Below are 16443 nucleotides of genomic sequence, written 5' to 3'. Positions count from 1 at the left end.
CAGACCCTATATATATATATATATATATATATATATATATATATATATATATATATATATATATATATGTATGTATTTAGAGGTTTGCCTGGAACTTTACGGAGCCAATCAGATTTCATCTCTCATGTTTCAAGAAAGGGTTACAACAATTAAAATAAACAAATGGACACAATTGGGCAACACAGAGTCTTATTTTTTATAATAAACAATCTTGGGCCATTCACCTAAATTTTACCTATTTTATAGTTTACAGAACGCAAAATGGAAATCCTCAAGGTTGGATTTTTTACCCATTATATTGCGACTAGACATGTGAAATTCGTTTCAGTCTGAATTTGTTTTTCGACGAAATTCGACAAATTTGTTTATTCGGAAATATTCAAATTAACGAAAACCCGTTTACATTTTTTTTCCCTGAAAACAAAAATGTGAAAATTCGAGAGAACGAAAATCCGAAATTATAACAAACTAATTAATAATAACCAATAAATTATAGGTATTGGAATTTCCTTTCAAATTTGGCTGTTAGTGAACGTAACAAATACAAATTTATCCAAAGTTACGAATTATCCAAAATAACGAATGCCGCATCTAAACAAATGGAACCGAACAAATTAATAATAATAAATAATAATAATCATTATAATCATCATAATAATAACAACTTCTATTATTATTATTAATTTGTTACGTTCCATTCGTTTAGATGCGGCATTCGTTATTTCAGATAATTCATATCTTTGGATAAATTCGTATTCGTATTCCAACAACCAAATTTGAAAGGAAATTCCAATGCTCGTAATACAAAGTACTCGCATATCAAAGCAAGTTTCCCCATTGAAGTCAAATGGAAACTAAAAATATTTGTTCCGCATTGACTTCAATGGTGTCAGGTCACCTGTGGCCAGGTGACAAGTGCACCCCGTGGGGGTCAGGGATGCACCACAGGGTAGTGAACCCTATTGCCGACTGCTGCGATCAGAGAGGAAGCAAACCCAAGATCGCCCAGGGCGCGGAGTCTAAGACCCAGCTTTGTGTTCACCAGAGCCTCTAGTAGTGAGGATGGCCTTCGCCGCAGCTGGATCCAGGTCGCGACCCCTGGGACCCCCTAGGTCACGCTCTGCAGAGAGAGAGGGGAAGCAGCAAGCATGACAAATGGTAGTGATGGGTAAGCCGAGGTCAGGGCAACAGGCAGACTAGGGTAACCGAGGGACAGGCAAAAGGTCAAGGGCACAGGCAAACAGGAGAAGTCAGGGACAAGCCAAAAGAGAGGAAATCGTAGAACACTGCAGACAGGAACTTGAGCAAACAACACTGTTGAACAGCACTGCAGGCCTGTAGTGCAATAGTTATTATAGACTTCCTGGGATGGCCTGGGTGGGGTCATACAGGAAGGAGAGGAAATAAGAAGGTAACCAGAACAGAGTCAGGCCTCTAATGGACAGATGGAAACAGGTAAGCTGCCAGACTATTGCATATCCATGACAAATGGCATGGAATACCGCATGTGGCCAGAGGCAGGGGGGGGGGTATCGGAGAGCCTCGGAAACGGCCGAAAAGGCCAGAGGACACTTTGGCTGACCTCGGCAAACCTCGGAAAGGCTTGTGAACAAAGTCTTTCCAAGGTTTGCCAAGGTCAGCCTTACAAAGAATGTAAACATCCCTTGTAATAGAAATCACTGTGACAGGTCCTCTTTATGGAGAGATGTGGGGTCAATAAGACCCCACATCTCTCCTCCAGGCTTACAAGCATGAAATCGGTGAAAGAAAAATCACAGATCACATGCCGACAGCCGCGATTGCGGCTTTGTTTACTTCCGGGTACCAGGCTTGACGTCATAACGTCGCGCCCGATCCTCCGACGGTCATAGAGATGACTGTGACTGTCTGGTCACCAGTCATCTCTATGGTTCTGCAGTGAGCGCCGGCCAATTCGCTCTCCGGGCCCCCGATGGCACGGGAGAGCCCAGAGAAGCACCGAATGGCGGCGGGATGGGGGGGGGGGGGCGTCCCCTCCCGCTGCCTATAAGAACGATCAAGTGGCGGAACCGCCGCTTTGATCGTTCTTATGGTGTAGAGAATCGGCGGCTGAAGACGGCGATATCTGAATATCGCTGCAGGCATCATTCAGATATCACCGCTCAAAGTGGAGGACATCCCAGGGACGTCCTCGGTGGTAAAGAGGTTAATAAACACAAAGTTGCGCTGGAGTTTCAGCCTTAGATTCCTAACATTCTCATTGGACGGGAAGGAAATTCAGAAACAAACCTTCATCTTCAGCTCTCCGTAGGTCGGGGCGTTGTTGATGATGTAATAAATGGATTGCTTTCTGGAATCTCCATCTTCAGCCTCCAGAGCAACGCTGGAAATGACTTTATTATCTGCCGCCTCAACCTCTAATCCGCCATTTCTACCGAGGAGATACAAAGAAACAAATTCATTGCTACAACAAAATAAAAAAAATCTGAAAGAGTGGAGTCAGGGAGGTAAAAGATGCTGATTGGCTGATAGGAGCTACTGCAGTATCCAATAGGCTAGTATCTGCTTTATTATAGTATTTATTTTCTGGGGCACTGTGAAAGTTTATCTTAGGCTGCATTCACACCTGAGCGTAGGGCGTTCGGTCGTTTTTTCGGGCGTTTTTTTTCGCGCGTATTCATGCTTATTTGCGCGTTTGCATACAGCGTCGTGCGACGTTTTTGTACTTCGGCGTTTCTTATTTTAGCCAATAGGAAAAATTATCATCTTTTCATCACTTGTTGCTATGCTGGTAGATTTTTTTTAATCTTCTGCATGGGCGACAAGTTCTATTGATTAAAGCGACGAAACGCCCATAGCAAACGCCCGTTGTCGCGCGATACGCTCAATACGCGCGTTTCCCATTACTTTCTATGGGGGAAAAAAAACGCTCAAACGCCGCTGTCGCGCGATTCGCGCGACAAAAAAAGGTCCGGGACTTGTTTGAGCTTCGCGCGACAGGCGTTTGGGCGTTCAGGTGTGAACAGTCACCATAGGGAATAATGTTAATTCTCCCCTCTGGCGTTTGTGAGCAGTGCGCTTCAGGCGTAAAAACGCCTAGGTGTGAATGGGGCCTTAACCACTTCTCCACCGGGCCTATTCTGGCACTTCTCTCCTTCATGTAAAAATCATTTTTTTTTTGCTAGAAAATTAATCAGAACCCCCAAACATTATATATATATTTTTTTTTAGCAGACACCCTAGGGAATAAAATGGCGGTCATTGCAACTTTTTATCTTGCATGGCATTTGCGCAATTATTTTTCAAACTCATTTTTTGGGGGGAGGAAAAAAAAAAGTTTCATGAATTAAAAAATAACAACACAGTAAAGTTAGCCCAATTTTTTTGTATAATGTGAAAGATGATGCTATGCCGAGTAAATAGATACCTAACATGTCAGGCTTTAAAATTGCGCACACTCATGGAATGGCGCCAAACTTCGGCACTTAAAAATCTCCATAGGCGACGCTTTAAATTTTATTACAGGTTACTATTTTCAAGTTACAGAGGAGATCTAGTGCTGGAATTGTTGCACACGCTCTAACGCACGCGGCAATACCTCACATGTGTGGTTTGAACGGCATTTACATATGCCCCCTGTCCCCGGTAGCTCGCGCTCAGAAGCGAACACGCATGTAAGTCGGGACTTACATGCGTGTTCGCTTCTGAGCGCGAGCTACCGGGGACAGGGGCGTTTTTTTTTTTTTATCACTTTTACTTCTATTACAAGGAATGTAAATCCGAAAACCCGAAATAATAGCAAACTAATTAATAATAACCAATAAATTATAGGTATTGGAATTTCCTTTCAAATTTGGTGAAGGTAACGAATACGAATTTATCCAAAGTTACGAATTATCCAAAATAACGAATGCTGTATCTAAATGAATGGAACAAAACTAATTAATAATAATAATAATAAATAATAATAATAATCATCATAATAACAACTTTTATTATCATTATTTATTCTTATTAATTTGATACGTTCCTTTCGTTTAGATGCGGAATTCGTTATTTCAGATAATTCATAACTTTGGATAAATTCGTATAAACTCAGAAGTTCGGGAGTTTGAAAATTTGGAAATTCAAATATCCGATAATGCGAAAATTCAAAAATCCGAAAATAAGAGCAAAAGTCCAAAAATTTTAAAGAACGATAAAACAAAATTGCTCATAACATGTAGAGCACTGCCGAAAAATGTGTTTGTTTTAGCTTCATTCGTTTTGTTTTAATTTTTTGTTATTCGAATGTATCTGAATTTCCAAACTACAATAGTAACGAATTTAAACAAATCTGAAATACCGAAACAAAATTCGGCTGAAATTCAAATTCAAATTGGAAAAAAAAAAGTGCAAAAATGTTGCCTATAGGCTGCATTCTCACCTGAGCGATTTATTTTTTTAAAGGCTTTATTTTCTGTTTTTTTTTTTCTTCTCAGCATTTTTACGGGTTTTTGAGGTTTAGCGCCGTTTTTAAAGCTAATAGAGAAAAAAGTCATTTGTTTCATCATTTGTTGCTATGTTTTTCAACTTTTTTTATCTGTTTTTTTTATATATTATTAATTGGATTTTTTTTTTGTTAGGGTTAAGGGGTTAGGTTTTGGGATTAGGGGTTAGAGTTAGGGGAACATTTATGTATTTATTTTATGTACAGTAATCTTTATTATTATTATTTATTTACTTGTTTATTCATATTTTTTTCTTAGGGGTTCATAGATTTTTTTATTATTATTATTTTATTTTTCTTTCTACGGGTTTCATTTAATTATTTTATTTATTATTATTATTTTATTATTAATATTATTAGTAATATTAGTTTTGTTATTAATTATATTATTATATTTAAAGTTAGGGCTCCATTTATTAATTGTATGTATTATTATTTATGTATATTTCTTTCTTTATATATTTATATTTGGGGTTAATTTAGTTATTATTATTTATTTATTGCTTAGTTACGATTAGGGGTTTATTTATGTTATGTATTATGGGCCAGATTCACAAAAGAGATACGACGGCGTATCTCCTGATACGCCGTTGTATCTCTGTGTTACGGTCGTCCTAACTATGCGACTGATTCATAGAATCAGTTACGCATAGATAGCCCTAAGATCCGACAGGTGTAATTGAATTACACTGTCGGATCTTAAGGATGCAATTCTAGGCCGGCCGCTAGGTGGCGAGGCCATTGCGGTCGGCGTAGAATATGCAAATGACTAGTTACGGCGATTCCCGAACGTCCGCGCTGCCCGTCGATCTAACTTTACGTTGTTTCCGTCGAGTTACGCCGTGTAAAATTAGGGCTGAGCCCTAGTTGTTCTAAGCCATGTTAAGTATGGCCGTCGTTCTCGCGTCAAAATTAAAAAAAACACGTAAGTCGTTTAGACGCCATTTACGTTAACGTCTAAACAAATGACGTCCGTGCGACGTCATTTAGCGCAATGCACGTCGGGTAATTTACCCGACGGAGCATGCGCAGTACGTTCGGCGCGGGAACGAGCCTAATTGAAATGGTGCCCGCCCCATTTGAATGGGGCGGGCTTGCGCCGAGCGCATTTACGTTACACCGCCGCAAGTTTACAGGTAAGAGTTTTGAGAATCAGGCACTTACGCTGTAAACCTGCGGCGGTGTAACGTAAATGGGATACGTTACGCCGCCGCTGCGCAACGTAATTCTATGTGAATCTGGCCCTATGTATTTATTAATATTATAATTTATCAATTATTTACAATAATTTTTTTGTTAGGGAAATTTTATTTATATTTATTATTATTTTTATTATATTTGTTTATTATTTTTGATAGTTATTTATTTTTAAATATTTCTTTTTATTGAATTATTGCATTTGAGCAGAAAAACATACGACAAAACACGTGCAAATTGTACATTTCAATGCACTTCTCCGGGAGGAAAATAAAAAAGAAACGGTTAAAAAACGTACCAATCTGATTAAATCACGCTTCCAAAGAAGCTCCAAAACTTTTTTGAGCCTCAGGCGTTTGGCTTCAGGTGACTTGGAGTGGAGAATGTGAATCGCCTTCATAGAGAAGAATTGGATTTTTTTTTTTGGAGCTTCTCACCGCTCAGCTGTGATCGGGGGGCCTCACGTGGGCAGAACCGGTTAAATTATTCGGCAACAGACATCCTGCCTGGATCGTTCTCCTCGCCCTACAATGAAAGGCCTCAGCTGGTGCAAAGCCTCCTGGGAAGCAAACCTAACCCACTCCATTTTGATTTTTGAACTGGTTCCCAGTTTATGTAGCAGAACCATTGACAGCCCCCCTCCTCCCCCACCCCGTGAGATTATGTGGCAGGTGTGGGCATCGCAGCGCTGGCGTCTATGGCAGACAAGTCCCCTCCTGCGGTGGTCCAAATCATTTCCATCTCACCAGCCTTAAGGGCAATCGCTCCCCCGGGGTCGGCCTGGATTGTCTGCGGCCTTATCTCCACCTTCACATTGATTGTCTCCTACAAAATATTCTATTGTCTGCCCGGGATTGGCCGGGAGAATATTGTTCAGCCAATAAAAGGATTAATCTCCAAAATCCCAAATTAATATCACCGTTGTAATTCATCACCTTCACACGCCGCCAGGAAAGGCGCCATTCAATTAAATAGCGTTATAGGAGTTGTAAAAATCTGAATGAGAGTTTACTTTGGTAAAATAAAAACTGTATTATAAACAGCTGGAACTTTTTTATTATTATTATTATCGTTATTATTATGTATTAAAAAAAAAAAAAATTGTTAGGGATTAATTTAATTTCATTGATGTATTATTTATTAATTATGTATTTTAATAGCCAGTAAAGGTGCCATTCAATTAAATAGCGTTATAGGAGTTGCAAAATCTGATTGAGAAATTACTTTGGCAAAATAAAAACTGTATTATAAACAAATGCTACTTTTTTTTATTATTATTATCGTTGTTATTATGTATTTTTTACATTTTATTTTTGTTAGGGTTTAGGGATTACAGTTTGGAATTAATTTAATTTATTTGATGTACCGTATTTATTAATTATGTATTTAACCACTTACCCCCCGGACCATATTGCTGCCCAAAGACCAGAGTACTTTTTGCGATTCGGGACTCTGTCGCTTTAACAGACAATTGCGCGGTCGTGCGACGTGGCTCCCAAACAAAATTGGCGTCCTTTTTTTCCCACAAATAGAGCTTTCTTTTGGTGGTATTTGATCACCTCTGCGGTTTTTAGTTTTTGCGATATAAACAAAAATAGAGCGACAATTTTGAAAAAAAATAATATTTTTTACATTTTGCTATAATAAATATCCCCCAAAAATATATAAAAAAACATTTTTTTCCCTCAGTTTAGGCCGATACGTTTTCTTCTACATATTTTTCGTAAAAAAAAATCGCAATAAGCGTTTATTGATTGGTTTGCGCAAAAGTTATAGCGTTTACAAAATAGGGGATAGTTTTATGTCATTTTTATTATATTTTTTTTACTAGTAATGGCGGCGATCAGCGATTTTTTTTTCAGTACTGCGACATTATGGCGGACACTTCGGACACTTTTGACACATTTTTGGGACCATTGGTATTTTTATAGCGATCAGTGCTATAAAAATGCATTGGATTACTATAAAAATGCCACTGGCAGTGAAGGGGTTAACACTAGGGGGCGAGGAAGGGGTTAAGTATGCCTGGGTGTGTTCTTACTGTGGGGGGGGGGGGGTGGCCTCACTAGGGGATCTTCGGTTCATACAGTGTATGAACCGAAGATCAGCATTTCCCCTGCTGACAGGACCGGGAGCTGTGTGTTTACACACACAGCTCCCGGTCCCCGCTCTGTACCGAGCGATCGCGTGTGCCCGGCGGCGATCGCGCCCGCCAGGCACACGCACGGGAGTCGGGGGCGCGCGCGCCCCTAGTGGCGGCTGGGAGAGAGGACGTCATATTACGTGCTCTCGCCCAGCAGAGCCACCTTGTGGACGTATTTCGACGGTGCGCGGTCGGCAAGTGGTTAATAATAACTAGGAAAGGTGCCATTTAATTAAATAGCGTTATAGGAGTTGTAAAATCTGATTGAGAGTTTACTTTGGTTAAAAAATCTATTATAAACATTCCTAACCGATGGGAAAAAAATGATCGTTAGTAGGCACGTCCATCGGTTAAAAATCCATGCATGCTCAGAATCAAGTCGACGCATGCTTGGAAGCATTGGACTTCATTTTTTTCAGCACGTCGTTGTGTTTTACGTCACCGCGTTCTGACCCGATCGTTTTTTTAACCATTGGTGTGTAGGCACGACGGACCATCAGTCAGCTTCATCGGGTAATCTAGGACAACGGTCCTTCAGACCGTTCTCATCGGATGGACTGCAGGGTTGTATTTAGGTTTTGTGCTGCCCTAGGCCTGACTAAACTTGTGCACCCCCTAATTTAAATATGACCCACCCCTTCCTGTCAAGGCCACACCCCTTGCTGTTTAAGACCCTCCCTTCCCTAAAAAAAAAAAAGTATTGCCTATAGTTCTACTTTAGGCACAAAATTCTGCAAATTTTATGGAGAGGACTACGAAGATATAACCATGCCAATGGTGCAGCAGAAAATACATAGCACAGTGAGGAAGGTTTGTGGTTCAGGATAATAGGACAGTCAAAATTAGAAGCTCCGCCCCCCCCACAGTTGCGGAATGCTGGCCGGAAGAAGTGCGACTGCTTTATGGGGGCACTAGACTAATTTGCCTCTCTGTCCAGTACGCCCCATAAGACTGGCGCTACACTGACTGGCGCGACTCTTTCCATGCTGCCCCCCTGCAACGTGCTGCCCAAGGCCTGGGCCTTGTTGGCCTAGACCAGGATACAGCCCTGATGGACTGATTGTGTGTACGAGGCTTAAGAGAGTAATTTATTTATTTTATGTGTTATTTTATTTTCATATTTATTTACTTTTTTTTTTTTTTGCTAGGGTTAGGGATTAGAGTTTGGGGTTCATTTATTTATTTGATGTATTATTTATTAATTATGTATTTAATAGCTAGGAAATGTGCCATTCAATTAAATAGCGTTATAGGAGTTGCAAAACCTGATTGAGAGTTTACTTTGGTAAAATAAAAACTGTATTATAAACAACTGCCACTTTTTTATTATAATTATTATTATTAATATTATTTATTTATTAAATTTTTTTTTGGAAGGGGTAAGAGTTAGAGGGCAATTTATTTATTTTCTGTGCGTAGGGTTAGGGATTAGAGTTTGGGGCTAGAGTTGGGGGTTCATTTATTTATTTAATAATTAATTAATTATGTATTTAATAATAGCCAGGAAAGGTGCCATTCAATTACATAGCGTTATAAAAGTTGCATAATCTAATTTAGAGTTTACTTTGGTAAAATACAAACTGTATTATAAACAGCTGCCTATTTTATTATTATTATTATTATTATTATTATTATTATTATTATTATTATTTATAACATTTTTTTTTGTTAGAGGTAGGGGTAAGATTCAGAGAGAAATTTATTTATTTTATGTGTTATTTTATTATTTTTTTATTTATTTACTTTATTTATTTTGTAGAGTTTGGGGTTTGAGTTGGGGGTTCATTCATTTAATTTATGTATTATTTATTAATTATGTATTTTAATAGCCAGGAAAGGTGTCATTCAATTAAATAGCGTTATAGGAGTTGTAAAATCTGATTGAGAGTTTACTTTGGTAAAATATTTTTTATTATTATTATTATTATTATTAAAATAATTTTTTATTATTATTATCATTATTATTTGTATTATTATTTATATATAAAAAAAGTTGTTAGGGGTAAGAGTTAGAGGGGTTTTTTTTTTTAATGTGTTATTTATTCTTTTCTATTTATTTACTTTATTTATTTTGTTAGGTTTAGGGATTAGAGTTTGGGGTTCATTTGTTTATTTTATGTATTATTTATTAATTATGTATTTAATTATAACCAGGAAAGGTGCCATTTAATTAAATAGCATTATAGGAGTTGAAAAATCTGATTGGGAGTTTACTTTGGTAAAATAAAAACTGTATTATAAACAGCTGCCGTTTTTTTTTTTTATATTATTATTATTATTTATTTATGACATTTTTTGTTGTTGTTGGGAGTTGGGAGTTAGACGGTAATTTATTTATTTTATGTGTTATTTATTTATTTTTTATGTATTTCCTTTTATTTATTGTTTTATTGTGATTAGGGATTAGAGTTTGGGATGGTTTCAAAGGAAAAAAAAAACATTCATAAGCAATATTCGTCTAATGTGGCCAATCATACACCCTTCAATTTTTCTTATCTGATCTATGTGGGATTCCATCAAAAGAATGAATTTTAACCAATCCAATGGTGGCCATACACAGAACAATTTTATATTTTATTGTATTATTGATGGAATTACCGTCCAATCAGAAATATGATCAGAAGATAGAAAGGAATGTTCAATGTACCATACACTTAACAATATAGTATAGGTCAGGGGTGTCCAAACTGCAGCCCACGTGCTGAATGCAACCCTTTGCTTGCCTTTATCTGGCCCTTGGGACACTATTCCTCCCACTGACACCAGTGATGGGAAACTATTCCTCCCACTGACACCAGTGATGGGACACTATTCCTCCCACTGACACCAGTGATGGGACACTATTCCTCCCACTGACACCAGTGATGGGACACTATTCCTCCCACTGACACCAGTGATGGGACACTATTCCTCCCACGGACACCAATGATGGGACACTATTCCTCCCACTGACACCAGTGATGGGACACTATTCCTCCCACTGACACCAATGATGGGACACTATTCCTCCCACTGACACCAGTGATGGGACACTATTCCTCCCACTGACACCAATGATGGGACACTATTCCTCCCACTGATACCAATGATGGGACACTATTCCTCCCACTGACACCAATGATGGGACACTATTCCTCCCACTGACACCAATGATGGGACACTATTCCTCCCACTGACACCAGTGATGGGACACTATTCCTCCCACTGACACCAATGATGGGACACTATTCCTCCCACTGATACCAATGATGGGACACTATTCCTCCCACTGACACCAATGATGGGACACTATTCCTCCCACTGATACCAATGATGGGACGCTATTCCTCCCACTGACACCAATGATGGGGCACTATTCCTCCCACTGACACCAATGATGGGACACTATTCCTCCCACAGACACCAGTGATGGGGCACTATTCCTCCCACTGACACCAGTGATGGGGCACTATTCCTCCCACTGACACCAGTGATGGGACACTATTCCTCCCACTGACACCAGTGATGGGACACTAGTCCTCCCACTGACACCAGTGATGGGACACTATTCCTTCCACTGACACCAATGATGGAACACTATTCCTCCCACTGACACCAATGATGGGACACTATTCCTTCCTTTGACACCAATGATGGGACACTATTCCTCCCACCGATACCAATGATGGGACACTATTCCTCCCACTGATACCAATGATGGGACACTATTCCTCCAACGGACACCACAGATGGGACACTATTCCTCCAACAGACCACCAATATAGAGGCCTTCTCTACTTCCGCTGGTCATAGTCCAGCCCCTGGTCTGAAGGACAGTAGACCGGCTCTTTGTTAAGAAAGTTTGGAGACCCCCTGCTATAGGATTATCAACTTTCCTACAATCCAAAATTTTTCCATCCAGACCGATGGGAATAATGCTGCGTCCTTTCACTAATTCACAGGTCTGACGTTTGATCGGATCGTTACAAATGTATGGCCAACATGAGAAGACGCCCCCTATAGGGGGACTGGTTGGGGACACATGGTCTTCCATTGTGCCGTATACGTCACCTGATCAGGCCGGGCTTCTCATCGTTGATTGGCAGGATGTGCACATACAGTGTGTGTTGTACGGAGTGTCTGCCGTCTGTCAGCTGTACGGTGAAGCCGTCCTGTGCAGTGTCTGTGTCATCGTGTGTGTATACGAAGACCATTCCTACAGGAACACAAACCATTAATTCACCCGCTCTATTCATGTCCACACACTGACACCACGACACCCCAACACCCCAACACCCAGACACCCCCACACCCCAACACCCAGACACCCCAACACCCAGACACCCCCACACCCAGACACCCCCACATCCAGACACCCCCACATCCCAATACCCAGACACACCCACACACCCCCGACACACCCGACACCCACACCCCCCCGACAACCACACAACCAGACACGCACACACCCCCACACCCCCCGACACCCCCACACCCAAACACCCAGACACCCCCACATCCCAATACCCAGACACACCCACACCCCCCCGACACACCCGACACCCACACCCCCCCGACAACCACACAACCAGACACGCACACACCCCCACACCCCCCGACACCCCCACACCCAATACCCAGACACACCCACACACCCCCGACACACCCACACACCCCCGACACACCCACACCCCCGACACACCCACACACCCACACACCCAGACACCCACACCCCCGACACCCACACACCCACACAACCAGACATGCACACACCCCCACACCCCCCGACACCCAGACACCCCCACACCCAACACCCATACACCCCCACCACACCCACACCCCCCGACACCCACACAACCAGACACGCACACACCCTCACACCCCCCCGACACCCAGACACCCCCACATCCCAATACCCAGACCCCCCACACACCCACACATCCGACACCCCCACACCCTGACACCCACACCCCCCGACACCCACACAACCAGACACGCACACACACCCACACTCCGACACCCCCGACACCCCCACAACCAGACACCCACACACCCCGACACCCTGACACCCCCACACCCCGACACCCACACACCATGACACCCACACACCCGACACCCACACCCCCCTACACCCACACATCCAGACACCCCCACACTCCCCTGACACCCAAACAACCAGACACCCACACCCCCCTGATACCCACACACCCCGACACCCACACAACCAAACACCCACACAACCAGACACCCCGACACCCCAACACCGACACACCCCGACACCCAGAAACCAACACCCACACAACCAGACACCCACACACCCCAACACCCACACACTCCGACACCCACACACCTTGACACCCCCCAACACCCTGACACACATACACCCCCACACTCCGACACCCACACACCCCGACATCCAAACAGCCACGCACCCCGACACCCATACACCCCGACACCCACACAAACCCCCCCAGCTGATGTAAGGGGGCACTCGGATGAGACATCTGATGTAAAGGGGTACTTTGATGAGACATCTGATGTAAGGGGGTACTCGGATGAGACATTTGATGTAAGGAGGTACTCTGATGAGACATTTGATGTAAAGGGGTACTTGGATGAGACATTTGATGTAAGAGGGTACTCTGATGAGACATCTGATGTAAAGGGGTACTTGGATGAGACATCTGATGTAAAGGGGTACTTGGATGAGACATCTGATGTAAGGGGTACTCTGATGAGACATCTGATGTAAAGAGGTACTCTGATGAGACATTTGATGTAAAGGGGTACTCGGATGAGACATCTGATGTAAGGGGTACTCTGATGAGACATCTGATGTAAAGAGGTACTCTGATGAGACATTTGATGTAAAGGGGTACTCGGATGAGACATTTGATGTAAGGGGTACTCTGATGAGACATTTGATGTAAAGGGGTACTCGGATGAGACATTTGATGTAAGGGGTACTCTGATGAGACATTTGATGTAAGGGGGTACCATCAGACCTGTCACTAGAAAGAACGGGGAGATGTTGTGTTTACACTGCGGTCCGCGGGTCCTGCGGGTACGGTCACGGAGTTTGCAACAAAGTCGCAAGCGCACGGCCGGCGGTGCGTGCGACCACATGACGGTAAATTAAAGGGGACGTACCTGTACGCCCATCTGCCTGTGCGTGCCATTTTGTCGATGTAAATCTGCGGCGGTCCTTAAGCGATAAAAATTCTGGGCCAGATTCATGTAGGAATCCGGCGGCGTAACGTATCCCATTTACGTTACACCGCCGCAAGTTTTCAGCGCAAGTGCTCGATTCACAAAGCACTTGCCTGTAAACTTGCGGCGGTGTAACGTAAACCCGTCCGGCGCAAGCCCGCCTAATTCAAATGGGGCGGGGACCATTTATATTAGGCGCGCTCCCGCGCGGAACGTTCTGTGCATGCTCCGTGTAAAAATTTCAGGACGTGCTTTGCGCGAAATTACGGCGCCCCGACGTGTTTTTTGAACGGCGACGTGCGTAACGTACTTTCGTATTCCCGGACGTCTTACGAAAAAAAATAAAATTTTTTAAATTCGACGCGGGAACGACGGCCATACTTTAACATGGCTGTCTAAATTTAAGCCATGAAAAAGAAGCCGCAACTTTACGACGGGAAAAACCGACTAGCGACGACGTAAGAGATTGCGACGAACGCGCGTATCTTCGTGGATCGCCGAATACAGCTAATTTGCATACCCGACGCTGGAAAACGACGCAAACTCCACCCAGCGGCTGCCGGAAAATTACACCTAGGATCCGAAGGCGTACGAAGCCGTACGCCTGTCGGATCTTAGCCAAAAGCCGTCGTATCTTTGTTTGTGCATTACAAATAAAGATACGACGCAGCAAATTTGAAAGTACGCCGGAGTATCAGCAGATACTCCGGCGTACTGTCACTGTGAATCTGGCCCTCTGTGTTCTATAAATGTTTCTATAAATGTATTCTTTTGATTTCTACTTTGCAACAACCCTTATAAACCTGCTTAGGTGCAGGCGCGTAGGGAGGGTCCAATGGCGTTCCTTTGATCGCTGTCATTGGTCAGATAACCTGCCAAAAATCAACGCCTATACACTACTTCATCCTAAAATTCATTCTTTTGTTAACAGTTCTAAAGGCCGAGCACCTTCTAGGTAATAGCAAAAAAAAAAGGAAAAACATGCATCCCCCCCCCCCCCCCCCCTTGGGTCATGGAAGGAGTTAATCTCCAGATTTGTTTGGAGCCGGTCAGATTGCAGTCTTCTGAATCTCCACCAGAGGGCATCCACAGACCAGCCCAGCGCTCTCTTCTGCTGGATCTTGGACAAGTCGGAATTACAAGGCATTCAAAAACACAAAACAGATCCCCGCAGCGGCCAAAAGTCTCATCTGGTGCAAAGCAAAAAAAAAAATAAAAAAAAAGAGGAAAAAGAAAGAAGCAAAATCAAAACACAGCCCCCCCCCCCCCCCCAAAAGCCCAACAGGATATAGTAAGCTTGTGCAGATCTGGGGCCTTACAGCGTCGTATACAGATTAAGACGCCGTAGAGACATGGGGGGTCCATAGAACTGAGGCGGGGGAGGGGGGGGGGTCCATATGTACAGGGAGTCATGGAAGCCGTAAAATCTTGATACAAACCTTGCTTCAGTTCATCCAAGGTGAAGTTGTCAATGGCGGAGCCCTTCCCCCGTTCTCCGAAACTCCCATATCTGTCCGGACTGATATCCTTAGCATCTGCGCCGTTTAATAAGGAGCCGTGCGCGGGGGGGATTATAACCGAGAATCGCAGCGTGTCCGGTGGGGCGTCCAGGTCTTCTGCGTTCAATGTGGCCGGCCCGATCTCGCAGCTTCCCCCTTCAATTATCTGGGATGGAATACAAAGGCGAAAACATAATATAAATTCCATGAGAAGGTCCAACCTGAGAACCCAACTCAGGCAGGGCCGTCTTGATAGCATCATGGGCCCCTGGGCAAAGTAATGCACTGGGGCCCCTCCAGCTTGCCCCAATTTACACACCTACTTTCAAGAAATAAATTATAAATACCGTATTTGCCTGCATGTAAGGCGACTGGGCGTGTAAGACAACCCCCTAATTTTCCAGCTAAAAGGTTGGTTTTGGGGTATACTCACCTTGTAAGACGACCCCCTTCCGACTCACCTCACTGCGCCCATTGCCCACCTCACTGTGCCCATTGCCTACCTCACTGTGCCCATTGCCTACCTCACTGTGCCCATTGCCTACCTCACTGTGCCCATTGCCTTCCTCACTGTGCCCATTGCCTACCTCACTGTGCTTATTGCCTACCTCGCTGTACCCATTGCACACCTAATTGTGCCGCTCTCCATACCTTATCCCTGTATGCAGAGCCAGACAGCGGGCGTCCCTTGTTCATAAGCCGCGCCTCCTCCTCGTCCTGTTCTTTTGTATCATGTCTGCAGTCTCTAACCATCTCTTGTATCATGTCTGCAGTCTCTGACCATCTCCTGTATCATATCTGCAGTCTCTAACCATCTCGTGTATCATGTCTGCAGTCTCTGACCATCTCCTGTATCATGTCTGCAGTCTCTAACCATCTCTTGTATCATGTCTGCAGTCTCTGACCATCTCTTGTATCATGTCAGCAGTCTCTAACCATCTCGTGTA

The 16443-nt window shown here is 43.1% G+C and overlaps 1 protein-coding gene across 1 annotated transcript in view; it reads right to left on the bottom strand.

Moving 5' to 3' along the window:
* Positions 1–16443, bottom strand: part of LOC120946085 (FRAS1-related extracellular matrix protein 1-like) — a 208926-nt gene that overhangs the window by 104149 nt on the left and 88334 nt on the right. Inside the window, exons 20-22 of the mRNA XM_040360818.1 lie at positions 15437–15662; positions 11859–12003; positions 2269–2410 (exon numbers count right to left, since the gene is read on the bottom strand). Of these exons, the coding sequence (XP_040216752.1) occupies positions 2269–2410; positions 11859–12003; positions 15437–15662 (513 nt within the window). The remainder of the gene's footprint in view (positions 1–2268; positions 2411–11858; positions 12004–15436; positions 15663–16443) is intronic.

Source organism: Rana temporaria, chromosome 7 (assembly GCF_905171775.1).
Source record: "Rana temporaria chromosome 7, aRanTem1.1, whole genome shotgun sequence".
Taxonomy (NCBI): Eukaryota; Metazoa; Chordata; class Amphibia; order Anura; family Ranidae; genus Rana; species Rana temporaria.
This window is presented reverse-complemented; position numbering and strand designations above follow the sequence as displayed.